A 12,669-nucleotide genomic window follows, 5' to 3' on the forward strand; every position below is an offset into this window, starting at 1 on the left:
ACATTCAAGCAAATAAAAGGTAAAGATTGAACTCACAAAATGGATGAAGAGGTTGCTCCAATTGATTTACCAAGTTAGGAAATTAGTTCCTCATAATCCAAAATAATCACTACAACTTTTCTTTTTAATTTTTCTCTCTAAAACAGATGAAAAACTAAACTCCAACATAAAAGACGAACTATTGTTTTAATCCGCAAAACAGAGGAAACGAAGCGTCGTTTCCTTATTACAGGGGTCCGCGACCACGGAGATTAGGTCCACGCCCGCGGAGGAGGTCGGCGACCGCGGTGAGGTCGCGGAGTTGCTCACGGCGATTTCCTTTGATTTCCTCCAAAATTCGTCGCGACCGCGGTCATGTGCTCCGCGACCGCGGAGGCTGCTGGTACAACTTCCTTCTTCTTTCCTTGGATGCTTCCTCATTTGATTAACATTTCTTCCCATCTTTGTTTCCTTGCCACTTAAATGCACTTTGTTGACTTATTCCACTTGTACACTTGACTTTGTGACTTGGCATTTTCTTCAATAGCAAATTGTGCCCATTGGACCCTCTAACCAACATAATAGAAATTAAATAAACCAAAAACCAATTGTTGAGATAGAGTTCAAAATCATACTAAAATATGTTCAAATCCACACAAAATATAGCCAATTAAGTACTGAAACATGCCATATGAACATGGCATATCACTAAGGAAAATTATTAAAAGTTCCATTTTGTGTTAGGTTGGGAGTGTGTCAAGTCACAAGGATACTAGATATATGTATTTACGTTTTCAAGTAATATTTATAGGAATGAAAATCGTCTTCTTCCCTTAATTTAGTCTGGCAAGATTCTAATTTATTACAGATTCATACTAACATACTAAGTAATACATATGTCCCGTATAAGGCACCATTCGACATGCCAGTGACATAATCCATAAGCTCTCTTTGTATCTAAGCCACTACAGATGTTAAACCACTTCGTCACTGTAGCTTCCGAAGTTTGCAATAGCACACCTCAACTGCAATCATCAAATGTAATGCAAAAGGTAAGTTAATTAGCTTCCAAATATTTATCATGTATGTATGCAAAATTGGAGAAAGCTGCGTATATATTTGGCCCTTTCCCTTACCCTATTAAACTGCAAGGGTTTTGGCTCACAATAAAGCTGCGAACCTGATTGAGCAACTAGTAAATTACTTAAGAATATCAGATGTGCACCTTTTCTGCAGCCTCGGCAGTGACAGATGGATCTTCATTTTTCTTCTTGAGAACTTTGATCCGAGCTTTAATGCTATGTTTCTGATCTTCAACCTAATTTTAAGATTCATGTCCATTTTGTTATCAGAAAACTGGCATCTTAAATGCATCCTTCTAAAAAACGTCGGCAATATGTTAGCAGTCAAGTTTAGAAAATGTGGCAAAGACATCTACAATGTAAGGTACACAAGCTAAACAAAAAAAAGATCAACTAATCTTCAGTCAAAAAATTAGTACAGCAAAAAGGCTGAAAGCAAGGAGACAAAGGATAAGTGCCATGCGGATACAAACACATCTCTCAGCATTTTATCCGTGATTTGTTAGTTTGATGCAAACGCATATAGCAAGAAAGCTTAAGTTGTCTCTTTTCCAAGATTCGATTGGTCTTTATCCATATGAAAATTATCCAGATGTAGTCAATGCACCAAGCCACCAACCATCTAATGCCCACTTACATCAAGTTTTCCCAGCAATATGACTATCTACAATCTAATCTCATTAGAAGTACTATGAAAAAATATAAATCATAACCACTATTATCACCTATCCTCGTTAATAAGAAGGCATGGCAAAAGTTGCTACTTTGAATTCAGTCAGCTACCATGTTCTGCCAAAATACCTCAGTTTTAAGTTATGGATTCACCACCAATCACAAACTCCCCTAAATCTTGATTTACTTCTAATGATATAGTGTTTCTGAATAATATAATATGTTTTCCCACCAATATGTTTTCGGTTAATAAAATCCACTATATTGGATATAAGTTCACTATACGTCTTATGAAACTCACTATATGAAGTTAATATCAACAATTCGTGTGCAATGGTTCCATTTAAATTTTTTTTCTAAATCAAATCGAGGGGGATGGTAACAAAAAATGTTACCTTTATTGGGTGTCGAATTTAAGCCATAGAATAATAAGGAAAGGATAACTACTACCACCAAGAAATTGATTTGTTACTCGAGGGAAAGTGAAGGTAACTAGGAGAGTCCAATACCACTAAGTAATGGCAATGGATTGAGGAGTTGAATCAAACAACCAAAAAATAGGTCATTTATTGTGTGTCTTGTAACCTGAAAATATTGAATGAAACATGCTCTTAGAAGTAGTTGTAATTTTAGTCTTCCCGTCCATAAACGATCAACTTAGATCAATAATAGCAAAAGTTGAATAGACAAGCCCAACAGCTCCGTGAGAGGTAAGTTCAACAAAAACCATGCACTTTTGGTTCTGTAAAGAATATTGTAAGAGGAAAAATCTGCTTTGGTGGCTTCTGGTTTAGTGATTTCAGAGTTAACGAAAGTACAGACTAGACAAAATTATACATCCTTTGTTTTTTTAACTGCCCCATTTTGTTTTTGGCAGTGTTTATCAACCAACTTTGTTAAGCTATTTCGCATCACTATATAAGAAATAACAGTCAAGTAGGGCCTTGTTAGATCGTTTCAATACAAGGATTCCAAATATCAAATTTTTATAATTTTTACTTACGCGCAAGCAGAGATATTGACATTCAAATAAGCGTCTCAACAAACGTGAAATACGACATGGTGTGTAATTAAGAAAACAGAAGAAGTATTAGAACATTAGAGGAATGTGAATTACCCATAAGAAATCAAAAAATTGATCAACACTTATTTTAAATGATAATGTTGGTTTGCAAAACTCAACTCCATTTTCAAGGTCCGTGATTGACACACAGTTCATTTCCAGAATGCCTTTCACAAGCATCGGAACAATAGAGTGACACAACATTAAGACGGCAGTTTTTCCTTTCCTTTCAGGTTTTACTTTTGCGGAGAAGGGGACTGTGGACAGAATGAGCTGTCTATGCCACTTTAGAAAGCCAACTAATACTCAGTTTAATTCTTTTCACAAAGATGTGATGCAATAGTATGTTACTCAGACTTGGGTACTTGTGTCTCATACGGGGATGTGTCCAAATGTCCGACTTGGGTATTTTGTGAAACATTTCATGATTTTGGACCAACATAAAGTGACCAAAGTGTCCCACCCACCCATGTTAGAGTGTCCAGGATCCGATACGGGTACTTGTGGTAAAATGAAGAGTTCGAATAACACAGACAAATACTCATTCCAAGTACACAACGAAAACTACTAGGTAGGACACCAGATGTAAACAGCTGATGGACAATGTATACTTGTACATTCTTAGTTTTCTTTCTACATCCATTATTTCATCCCAACTAGCCAAAAGAAAAAAAAAGAAAAGCAGATGAAATAGATATGAACCAAGAAATACAAGTCGAGATATTTACAATTTTACTAGACAGGATAAAGAGAGATGTAGGATAATAAAAAGGGGGACACTGATACATGTTTTATATACTTCATCCATTTTCCCAGAATAGGAATGGACTATGGTTGAATTCCCAAGATGCTCTTCCCCTATTTAGATTGAAAAGAAAATGTGGCTCCGTAGGAATGGCTTAACTATTATACAAACTCTTTTATCAAAACTATGCCATATCTTTAACTATGATAGAATAAAGATCAAGCGACACTTATGAAGGTGTTCCCCCAAACTTAGACCCTTCCCCCTTTCCCCCTACTCATGTCCAGGGTGAAGAGACAAGTCAATCACTGCACAATGTACATATAAGCTAATAGAGAAAGAACCAAACTTCTCAAATCTTCATACCCAGGCACAAGTGCGCGCACACAATACTAATACGAACTTTATTTTTCCCCAAATAAGATCTTAAGTAGCTATGCAACAGCAAAGGTATATATTGACAACGACTTTGTTCTTCACACTAGCTATATACATTCCTCTACTGAAGTAGCATGAACAAAAGAATGACTGGAATAATTCTGTGTTGCCATGACACACACCATCACCCCCCCCCCCCAAAAAAAAATAAAAATAAATAAATACACGTATATTTTCTATAGCAGCACAAAGACTTTATATCTATGAGATGCACATCGTTCTCCATACATCATCATCAAAATTGAGTTCTAGATATACTGGTACAATATAGAGTCCTTGTGAAAATAGTATTAACTTTACCTTATCCAGAATTTCCTCCAATGACCGAACTTCATTCTTCTTTGAAGCCAACAGATCATGCTTAAGTTGAGCTAGATTTGTTCTACATGAGTGAAAAGAGATACTTAGATGATTGCACATTGACTAGAGATACTTATTTTTAAGATAATATTATTTAAGTATAAATCATGCAGACTTAGAGCTGACAGAGATATGGTGAGCCGAATATCAGTTTGAAGAGCCAGAATATGTAACAAGTAATCAGAACCAAGAATATCTCATAAGAACAGGTACAATAACTTAAAGAAGGTATACTGTAGAGATTTTACAAAGGTTAATGAGACGGTCTAGCAAATATAGATATACAGAAGAAATTGCAAAGATTAGCACAAGGTATTTTAAAATATATTTAAGACAATCACAAAATAGTAGCAGATCATGTTGACAAATCCTCATCACGCAAAACAGGAAATTTGGAGATGCAGTCTTCTTAGTTGCCCTTTCCCCTCCTGAATACTCCCTCCGATTTTTATTAGTTTACCCGTTTTGATTTTTGACACTATTCACATACATGACTTTGACTATCTTTTGTGATTTGTACTGAAGGAAAAATATGGTCAAATGAGATCTTATTAGATTCATTTCAATATGTATTATCCAAATATCAACTTTTTGTAATTTTTGCTTATTAATATTTAATTAGAGATATTAAGGTTCAAATCAGTGCATCGACAAATGTACCCCCAAAGAATGGGTAAACTAATATAAACCGGAGGGAGTAATGATTTTCTTTTCTTGAAAACTGAAAATTCTATTAGCAGAAGATAAAAAGATTTAACTGGAAGCAGCAGCACTAACTCCTACACACAAAAAGAATTCAAATATTTAAGTGATTTACCAAATTGTCAATATTCACCAATGTTTGGGTTCCCAAACACAATATTGGAAAAATGCGACTGAAGATATGAATCCCCCCCCCCCCCCCCGCCCCGCCCTACGAGGATGCCTATTAAGCTAGTCCAAAGCACATTGAATGCTCATCTAATATGCGCGAATTTTTCTTTACAAGCTGGAATTCAATAATTTGCTTTGTCTTAATGACACAAATTACTATTTCCCAATTAAACAAACATGATTCTGTCCGGGATCAAGAATTTAGCTATTACTTTTTTACAGGCGGGGACTCTCAGGGGTCCTGGATCTGTCAAAGATGGAAAGAATCAACAGAAGCAAGTGTTGGAGTATCAGTATTCAGTAATGTCCTCTTGTAGAAGGGCCTCATCCTCTAAGTTAACTATAGGTGCTCTAGAAAACGATAAGACATACGCAGTGAGTTTTTCATAGAGATCTTAGCAGACTGATTAGAGCTTTCTGACAAGGAATATAGAACATCAGAAACCATATAAGGGTCTCCTTTCTCGCTCATTCTCTCCTTTGTTGGTCCACGTAACTATAGGTTTCAACAGCATAAAGTATCTCAGACCCATGTAGGTCATACCTATTATGACCAATAAGAGAACATGAGTGGGTTAGCACTGGATAAAAACTAAGCTTATGCTGAAAGGGGGATCATTGAAGAGTGTTAAATTCTATCTTCTGATAGACAGACTAATTAAAATTAAAAAACCTCAAGAGATTGACAAAGGGAAAAAAAACTAAGACAATGGATCTAAAGAAGCATACTTTTGTGAGCATAAGGGGTCCAAACTTTGCTGCTCCACGAAGTGCTCAACGGTGTCCAAAATGGTACCCACCTGCACATAAGAAGAAGCTTGTAGATTACATCACACAAAATAAGATGCTGCTGATTTAATAGCAAAATCAATCAATGGAAAATCCGGTAATGATTTTTGGGTATGCACAATTATAAGAACAATAATACATAGCTTGGATTAAGAGTTATAATGCAAACCAATTCAAAGTTTGAAATTAATTCATATTGAAACTACAACTGAAAGACTGATAAAAAGACAGGTTCTGTATTTTGTAGAATTCTTTCTTTATTCTATACTCCCTCTGTTTTTTTTTTATTGTTCTCACTTAGAACCTTGGCACTATTCATATTTAGAGAGAATCTTCTCAATCTTTTTCAATTTATAAGACAAAATATAGTCATGTGGGGTCTTGTTTGATTCGTCTCAATTAGTACGTTATTCATATTCAATCGTTATAATTTTTACTAATATATAATAAAAGATATTTAAGTTCAAAGATGTGCATTGGGAGATGTGCACAGGAAAGTGAGAAAGATAAAAAAAAACAGAGGGAGTACCTCTGAACTTGTTTGTCTTTTTTTCATGGACAAGTTACTTGGTTGCCTTTTGGGATCGGCATTAATGGTATTCAATTGAGTTTTAGTATGTTTCCACTAGTGTGACTTTGTTCCAAACATAAATTAAAATTTTGGTCTGTGAGTTTGCAATTGCATGCCCTCATAATACTCTAGATCCACCAGTGTCTATCACTAATGGAAGTGGCCCACTGTTAATAGCTATGCTCTTTTTGGTGAATCACAGTATATAAATGTTTCTTCAAGTAGAAAATATTTGCAATTCATATAAAATAAGCCGGTGAAAGTTAAACTGAGCTAGACAATTTTCAGAGTAACACACACAATCAAGGAATAAGATGAAGAGGGACATGATTGTATTAAATTGGATCAAGGTGATCAACAATGCAATACAGTCTGCTCACTATTGAGAGTCTCCTGACACCTCTCCTAAATTTCACTTCTCTCTCTGATTCTATGGATGCATACAAAGTATTATTCCTATGTTATACATACTGCTGATCTCAGCTTACTTGCTCTCCACTCACATATAACTACCATTTACAAAAAATGACTATCTATCCTTTGAGTACTTAGTTATAACTGACTCAAAAAAATCTGCTTACTTGGGTGCCTTTATATTCCCTCTTCTAGCATAGGTGAGAAAAATAGGATGTCTATGATTATTCTCTGCTAGTTGACAGATAGAGGATCAACCTCCTAGAATCTTGATATATATTACTGGACTTGAGAGCGAAAAACTATAACTGTGGATCCTAGAGACATAGATGGCGATATTTGAAGACCATTATGTGGTGGAGTCTCATTTGAAGTTTCCAAGCATCATATCTTATTTAGAAATATGAGTTTTCTGGGTACCTTTGGATGGGATGGAATAACACTACTTTCCCCCTCCCAACCTGACTATCCTCCGCATCAAAAATCAAAGCTGTTAACTTATCATATTTCTAAACCTAGGGATATGAAAATTACTATCTGCATATGATCCCTGGATCTGCCCAAACCCGTTTCATATGAGTTAAGCCATCCCATTGAACATGCCTAGTAATGAAAAACTCAGTGGAGCTTAAGAGGAGGTCCATGGCATAGCGCTTAAGAGGAGGTCCATGGCATAGCACTTGGTCCAAAATCCAAATGGAACAGAATTGAGGCTCGCTTAACTATCAACTATAACAGTGACCCAACACCTTCACAAAATTAACATACAAAAAGCCAAATCCACACATGGGGATTACACCATCTTCCTAGATAAAACAGAAAGAGGTATTAAGCCTTAAAGCCATCCTTCAATCCATTGGACCAAAATGTTTGGAGTCATGATTATTTTTGGCACTTGTTCAATTTTGGATTCCCAATTAATGCGTAATAATATTTGGTACAATGCAAAAGCATGCAAGATGAGAAATCAAGCTTTGCTTTCTTCCCTTTTATTTGGCAATCGGATATGGTGCTGAAAATGTTGGGTTTTCAGTTTGTAATCATAAGCCTATATTGTAGGGAAAGACTCGATAAATTACGGTTCTATACCTGTCAGGTTCTGACTTCTTTGAGTTAAATAATTTAACACTTGCTGCAAGCTTGGGATAGCTTAATAATAGAGGAAGATAATAACTAATAATTTGGCGATAGTTGACCAGCTGCCTAGAAGATTACAGCTAGCATGAAAAAGAAAATTCAGGAACAATAAACTTCAAAACACAATTCAATTTTAAGGCTCCATCTGGCAATAACTGATCAGCAAGGATAGAATTGATGGTTCAAAAAAGAACCATCATCATCATGCTCCCGCATCAATGTTAACCAAAAGAAACCACCCACTGAAAGGAGAACATCATCTGCCATGATATCTCCAGTGAGAGCTCTTTTTCAACCAGTTTGCCAGCAGCAATGATGCTTAATGAAATATAGAAAAAAGCATACCTGTGTCTCATGGCATATTGACTCAAATTCATCCTGAAAAGGTAAAAACATTATAACAAACATTAACAACAGCACAAGTTGTTTCACACAGCAATATCAAAATCTTCACAAATACACACACAGATGAAAGAAGTCTCTAGTGTATCCACATGCATCAATAAGATTTTAGCAATGTATCAGATGAAAACCAACAGGATTGCTATCTGATCAAGGAAACAGAGATGTCTTCCTTTTTATTCTGTGTGTGTGTACGTGTGCGTGTGTCTGTGTGTACGCGCGCGTGTGTCTGTGTGTACGCGCGCGTGTGTCTGTGTGTGTGCTTGTATGTGTAGTTTCTTTTTTGGGTGGGGGGGATTAACCCAAAAATAACAAGCCAAGGTAATTTCCCACCATTTAATCAGAAAGCACCCATATCTAGCAATGCAGGAGAGCAAACTAAATTTAAATTTTAGCATTCCATGTAAAGATAATGTTCTGGGTCATAAAGTATATGTGTCCTCTTTATAATGAAATGTTTTTCCGTTTCTGAATGAGAAATTAAAACATATGTAAGTGTTCTATTCAAATGACTGACAAAATTAGCATGCAGCATATAGAACTAAATATGAAGTCCCCCACGGTAAAGCAAACAAAGAACCCACCTTTTATTTTCAGCTTGAGCTTTTAATTAGATATATTTGGAAGCAATTTTTGTAATTTAAAGCAAAATTTCAAAAAAAAAAAAAAAAAAAAAGCAGAATAAATACCTGCAAATTTTCATGTAATGACGTAATGACCTGTTAAGCAAAAGATAACAAGAGAGTCAGCTAAAGCTCGATCCAGCAAAGGAAAAAAGAGGACTGGAATATTGGATAAGAAGCTACACAGTTTTTTGGTTTACATAGGAAAAAGGTGAACAAGCCAAGAAAGGGAAACAAGGAGAAATGAATCGAGAAAATAAAAGAACATGCCTATGTGAAAGTCACCATTTGATTTTTGTCGTGGCTTTCTATAACACAGTTTCGCAGAATTGTTACTATAACCAAAATTCATCACAACTTGGTCATTTTGTAACAGAATTATTAAATTTTAATTCCCTAAATTCAAAGCATATATGATCTATGTTACTCAGATTCTGCAACAAGTGTTAGATAAGACTAGGGATTTAGGAAATTTGATAATTGCATTTGCATGACACTTGGATACAGTCAGATGACTATCCTGACTTGTTTTGTAGACACTGATATGAAACATCATAAATTAAAATAGTGTTTACAAGTGAGTATAAATCAGACTCAAGAGAGTACGCACATGTATGATATTTTAAAATATGATTAACAATCGGGTCATGAATCCCACCTAACATTTGTAACAGAACCGTAGCGATAAAAATGAATACTTAGCAGCATAAGGATAATAAGGACGTAGAGTGAGTTGTGCCATTGCATTCCTCAATTTTCCTTTAACAAATTGACAAGAGTAAGTGTCATGTCGGAATGTAGAGTACCCGTTTGCCAGTCATGTGTCGTGGAGGCCAAAGTGTCTATCCGACACTAACATACAAGGCGTATTGGAGCATTGAGTAACACAGAATCTGACATGACTTCCTCTTAGCTTTCCTTGTAATTTTATGGTGTTTCTCTACAAATATGTGGATCAAGATAGTTGAGGTGTTGGGGTCAAAGCGTTGTACCCTTGTTAGAAAGTTGAGTCATAAGTGTCGAAACATGGATACTACAGATAAATAGAAGTGGCAAAGAACCATAGGTCACTAACATGGCAATCTAAACCTTGAGTGAGAACATAGGGTCCAGTGTCATGGTAAGCAAAATGATATGACATGATTCTTAGGGTCATCAAAAAGTAAAATAACATAATGATTCACACACACAACTCAAAGTCACAATGTCAAATCAATGCTGAATCCTTGAAAGGGCTCCTCCAACAGCTTCTCAAGATAAATACGCAAGCCCATTGTTTTGCATTTCACAAAAGAATTGGTACTATTTATCAGAAGTGTATTATGTTAGACCAATTAAGGAAGCATGCTTTGCAAGAATGTGAATCACGCAGAGCACTTAATTTGGGTGCTGTGGAGGAAATGTCTAAAAATGTAATCTTGATGAAAGTTGCATGCCAAAGGCATTGCAAGCTAACAACCTGCTTGTTTTCCTATGATCTGTTTCATTTATGAGTCGAATTTTTAATAGAAATTTTCCTATAGCCTTAGTCTCTAAACTCTACTTTCGATAAATTTCTTTGATATGTGGACATCTGCTGCCTCATTTCGGATGCCAACCACTGAAGATACACCAAATTGCCAATAGCAGTCTAGCAATTCTGCAGACAGAGTCAGCTAATTCTTCAAAAGTACTTTCACTGCACTTGTGATGTTCTCGCACAATTGACATGAGAGCTAAAAGCAAAATGCAGAATCCAAAAATAAAATGGGAACTACTAGAATAATATCGAGCAATTATCAAAGATTAAAGTTGAATCCATAGATATAATGTAAGAAAAAGAACCTGAACATATAGCTGGTAAAGCCGCTGCTGCTCAGCACCCGTAAACCTTGGAAATGCTTTAGAGAAGTCCTAAAATAGATGCCGTGGAACAAAGAGAAACAAATTGCAAGAAATTAAAAAAATCAAAAGCAAAAATGATTTAAAATAAATTATAACTTTTGAAAGACTTAAATCAATAAATTACAGGTGCAAGAACAGACAAGAAAGAAAGCACCACCAACAAAACGGATATCAACAAGACAATCCCAAATGAGTTGGCCCCCCAATCTATTAACCAAGTCTCAAGTGCAATGGCACTATACTGTCAGATATATGTCTGATTCCTTTAGAGTTTAGCTATACCAGTCATAAAAAAGTATCGAGCACGACACCTAAGAACCATTTCGGTCGTTGGCAAATTACACATAACTCAATGATCCAAAATCCTCAAATCACACAGCACCAAGCACAAATTATTGCAATCTCAGGGGTGCTTAGTGAAACTTTTTCTTTCCTTTCATCTAGATTGAAAAGTAAAATTAACATCTGTCAACTTTTGTCTCAACTAAAAATTTACACTATACATGAATTTCTAAAACAGAAATATGCGGTGGTTTCAGTAAACTTCAATGACACCAGCGCAAACTCCCCAAGTAAAATGTTCAAACTTCGCAAAAGGATGATACCTTATCCGTACCCGTCTATGTGCAACCTAGTCATCAAGAGCCCATAATGGAGTATATGCATTCCGACATAGATTCTTTTTATCATACTACGACCTAATGGTAAATTCAACTAAACAACGGTAATTCGATTAATAAATTTCACTTTTGCTCTTCTATCACAATATGAATTGGATTCATAAAACAATCTACACAAACGAAAAACAGAAATTGAAAGCACATCAACATTTAACCTAACAAATACCTCAAAAGGAAATGCGGTAAGCAAGAAACGCAAACATTGCCCAAAAGACTTGTTCAAATTGGAGTGTTTGGATCCATGAAAAACAGTTTCAGCTGCTTTCTCCATTTATATCCCTCAACCTAATTCTGCAAAGTATAAATATTCTGATATTAGATAAACCAAAGTATCACTCTCACTTATTTAAAACTAGCAAACTAGTACCTCATAATGCTCCAATTCTTTCTATTAACATTTCGAATATCCTTTGGCCACCTAATATTTGAATGTACGAGGTCCGAAAGTGCAGGACGAAGCCATAACTTCATCTTACCAGTGGCAAAATCATTTCATATTTGCAATATACTTCTATCATATATAATATGTTATGACATGATTATTGCATAATTGACATAATCAAACCAAAACATCGTAGGTATAAAAACTAGAGTTGGAAGTAATTAAATGAATTCATGAATTAGAGTTAAATTGTTTGAATTTATATTGAGAGACAATTATTAAAGAGATTATGAGTTACCTGTGTCCAGCAAACACTGATTTCTTCGAACACTTTTTATCAACCCTTGTAAAAATTTAAAATTATTGAGTTTAAATTTAGAGTTGTTAAGAGGGATGAAATATAGAAAAGAGAAATATTGTCCGAGTCTCTGAAATATATTTTGAAGTACAGAGTGAGATTGGAGCGAAATTTGAAGAGTTTTGTTTGAGGAGTGTAGGAAGTTATGAGTATTGACTAAATCTTTCTGTCTAGAGATTAAAGGATTGTTGAAGTGTGTCGAGTAAGAATGAGCCAC

At 35.4% G+C, this 12,669-nt stretch overlaps 1 protein-coding gene across 1 annotated transcript; it reads right to left on the reverse strand.

Annotated features, from left to right (window-relative positions):
• Positions 1-649: 649 nt before the first annotated feature.
• On the reverse strand, positions 650-12,669 carry LOC104901450 (hypothetical protein). Its single transcript, XM_010689035.4, has 9 exons — positions 12,393-12,669; positions 11,879-12,003; positions 10,973-11,041; positions 9,215-9,244; positions 8,469-8,501; positions 5,942-6,012; positions 4,280-4,361; positions 1,205-1,297; positions 650-1,004 (listed from the first exon to the last, which is right to left on the reverse strand). Exons 2-9 carry the CDS (start codon positions 11,981-11,983, stop codon positions 954-956), a joined length of 534 nt encoding a protein of 177 aa, XP_010687337.1. The 5' UTR covers positions 11,984-12,003; positions 12,393-12,669; the 3' UTR covers positions 650-953.

This window comes from Beta vulgaris, chromosome 8 (assembly GCF_026745355.1).
Source record: "Beta vulgaris subsp. vulgaris cultivar EL10 chromosome 8, EL10.2, whole genome shotgun sequence".
In the NCBI taxonomy this organism is placed as follows: Eukaryota; Viridiplantae; Streptophyta; class Magnoliopsida; order Caryophyllales; family Amaranthaceae; genus Beta; species Beta vulgaris.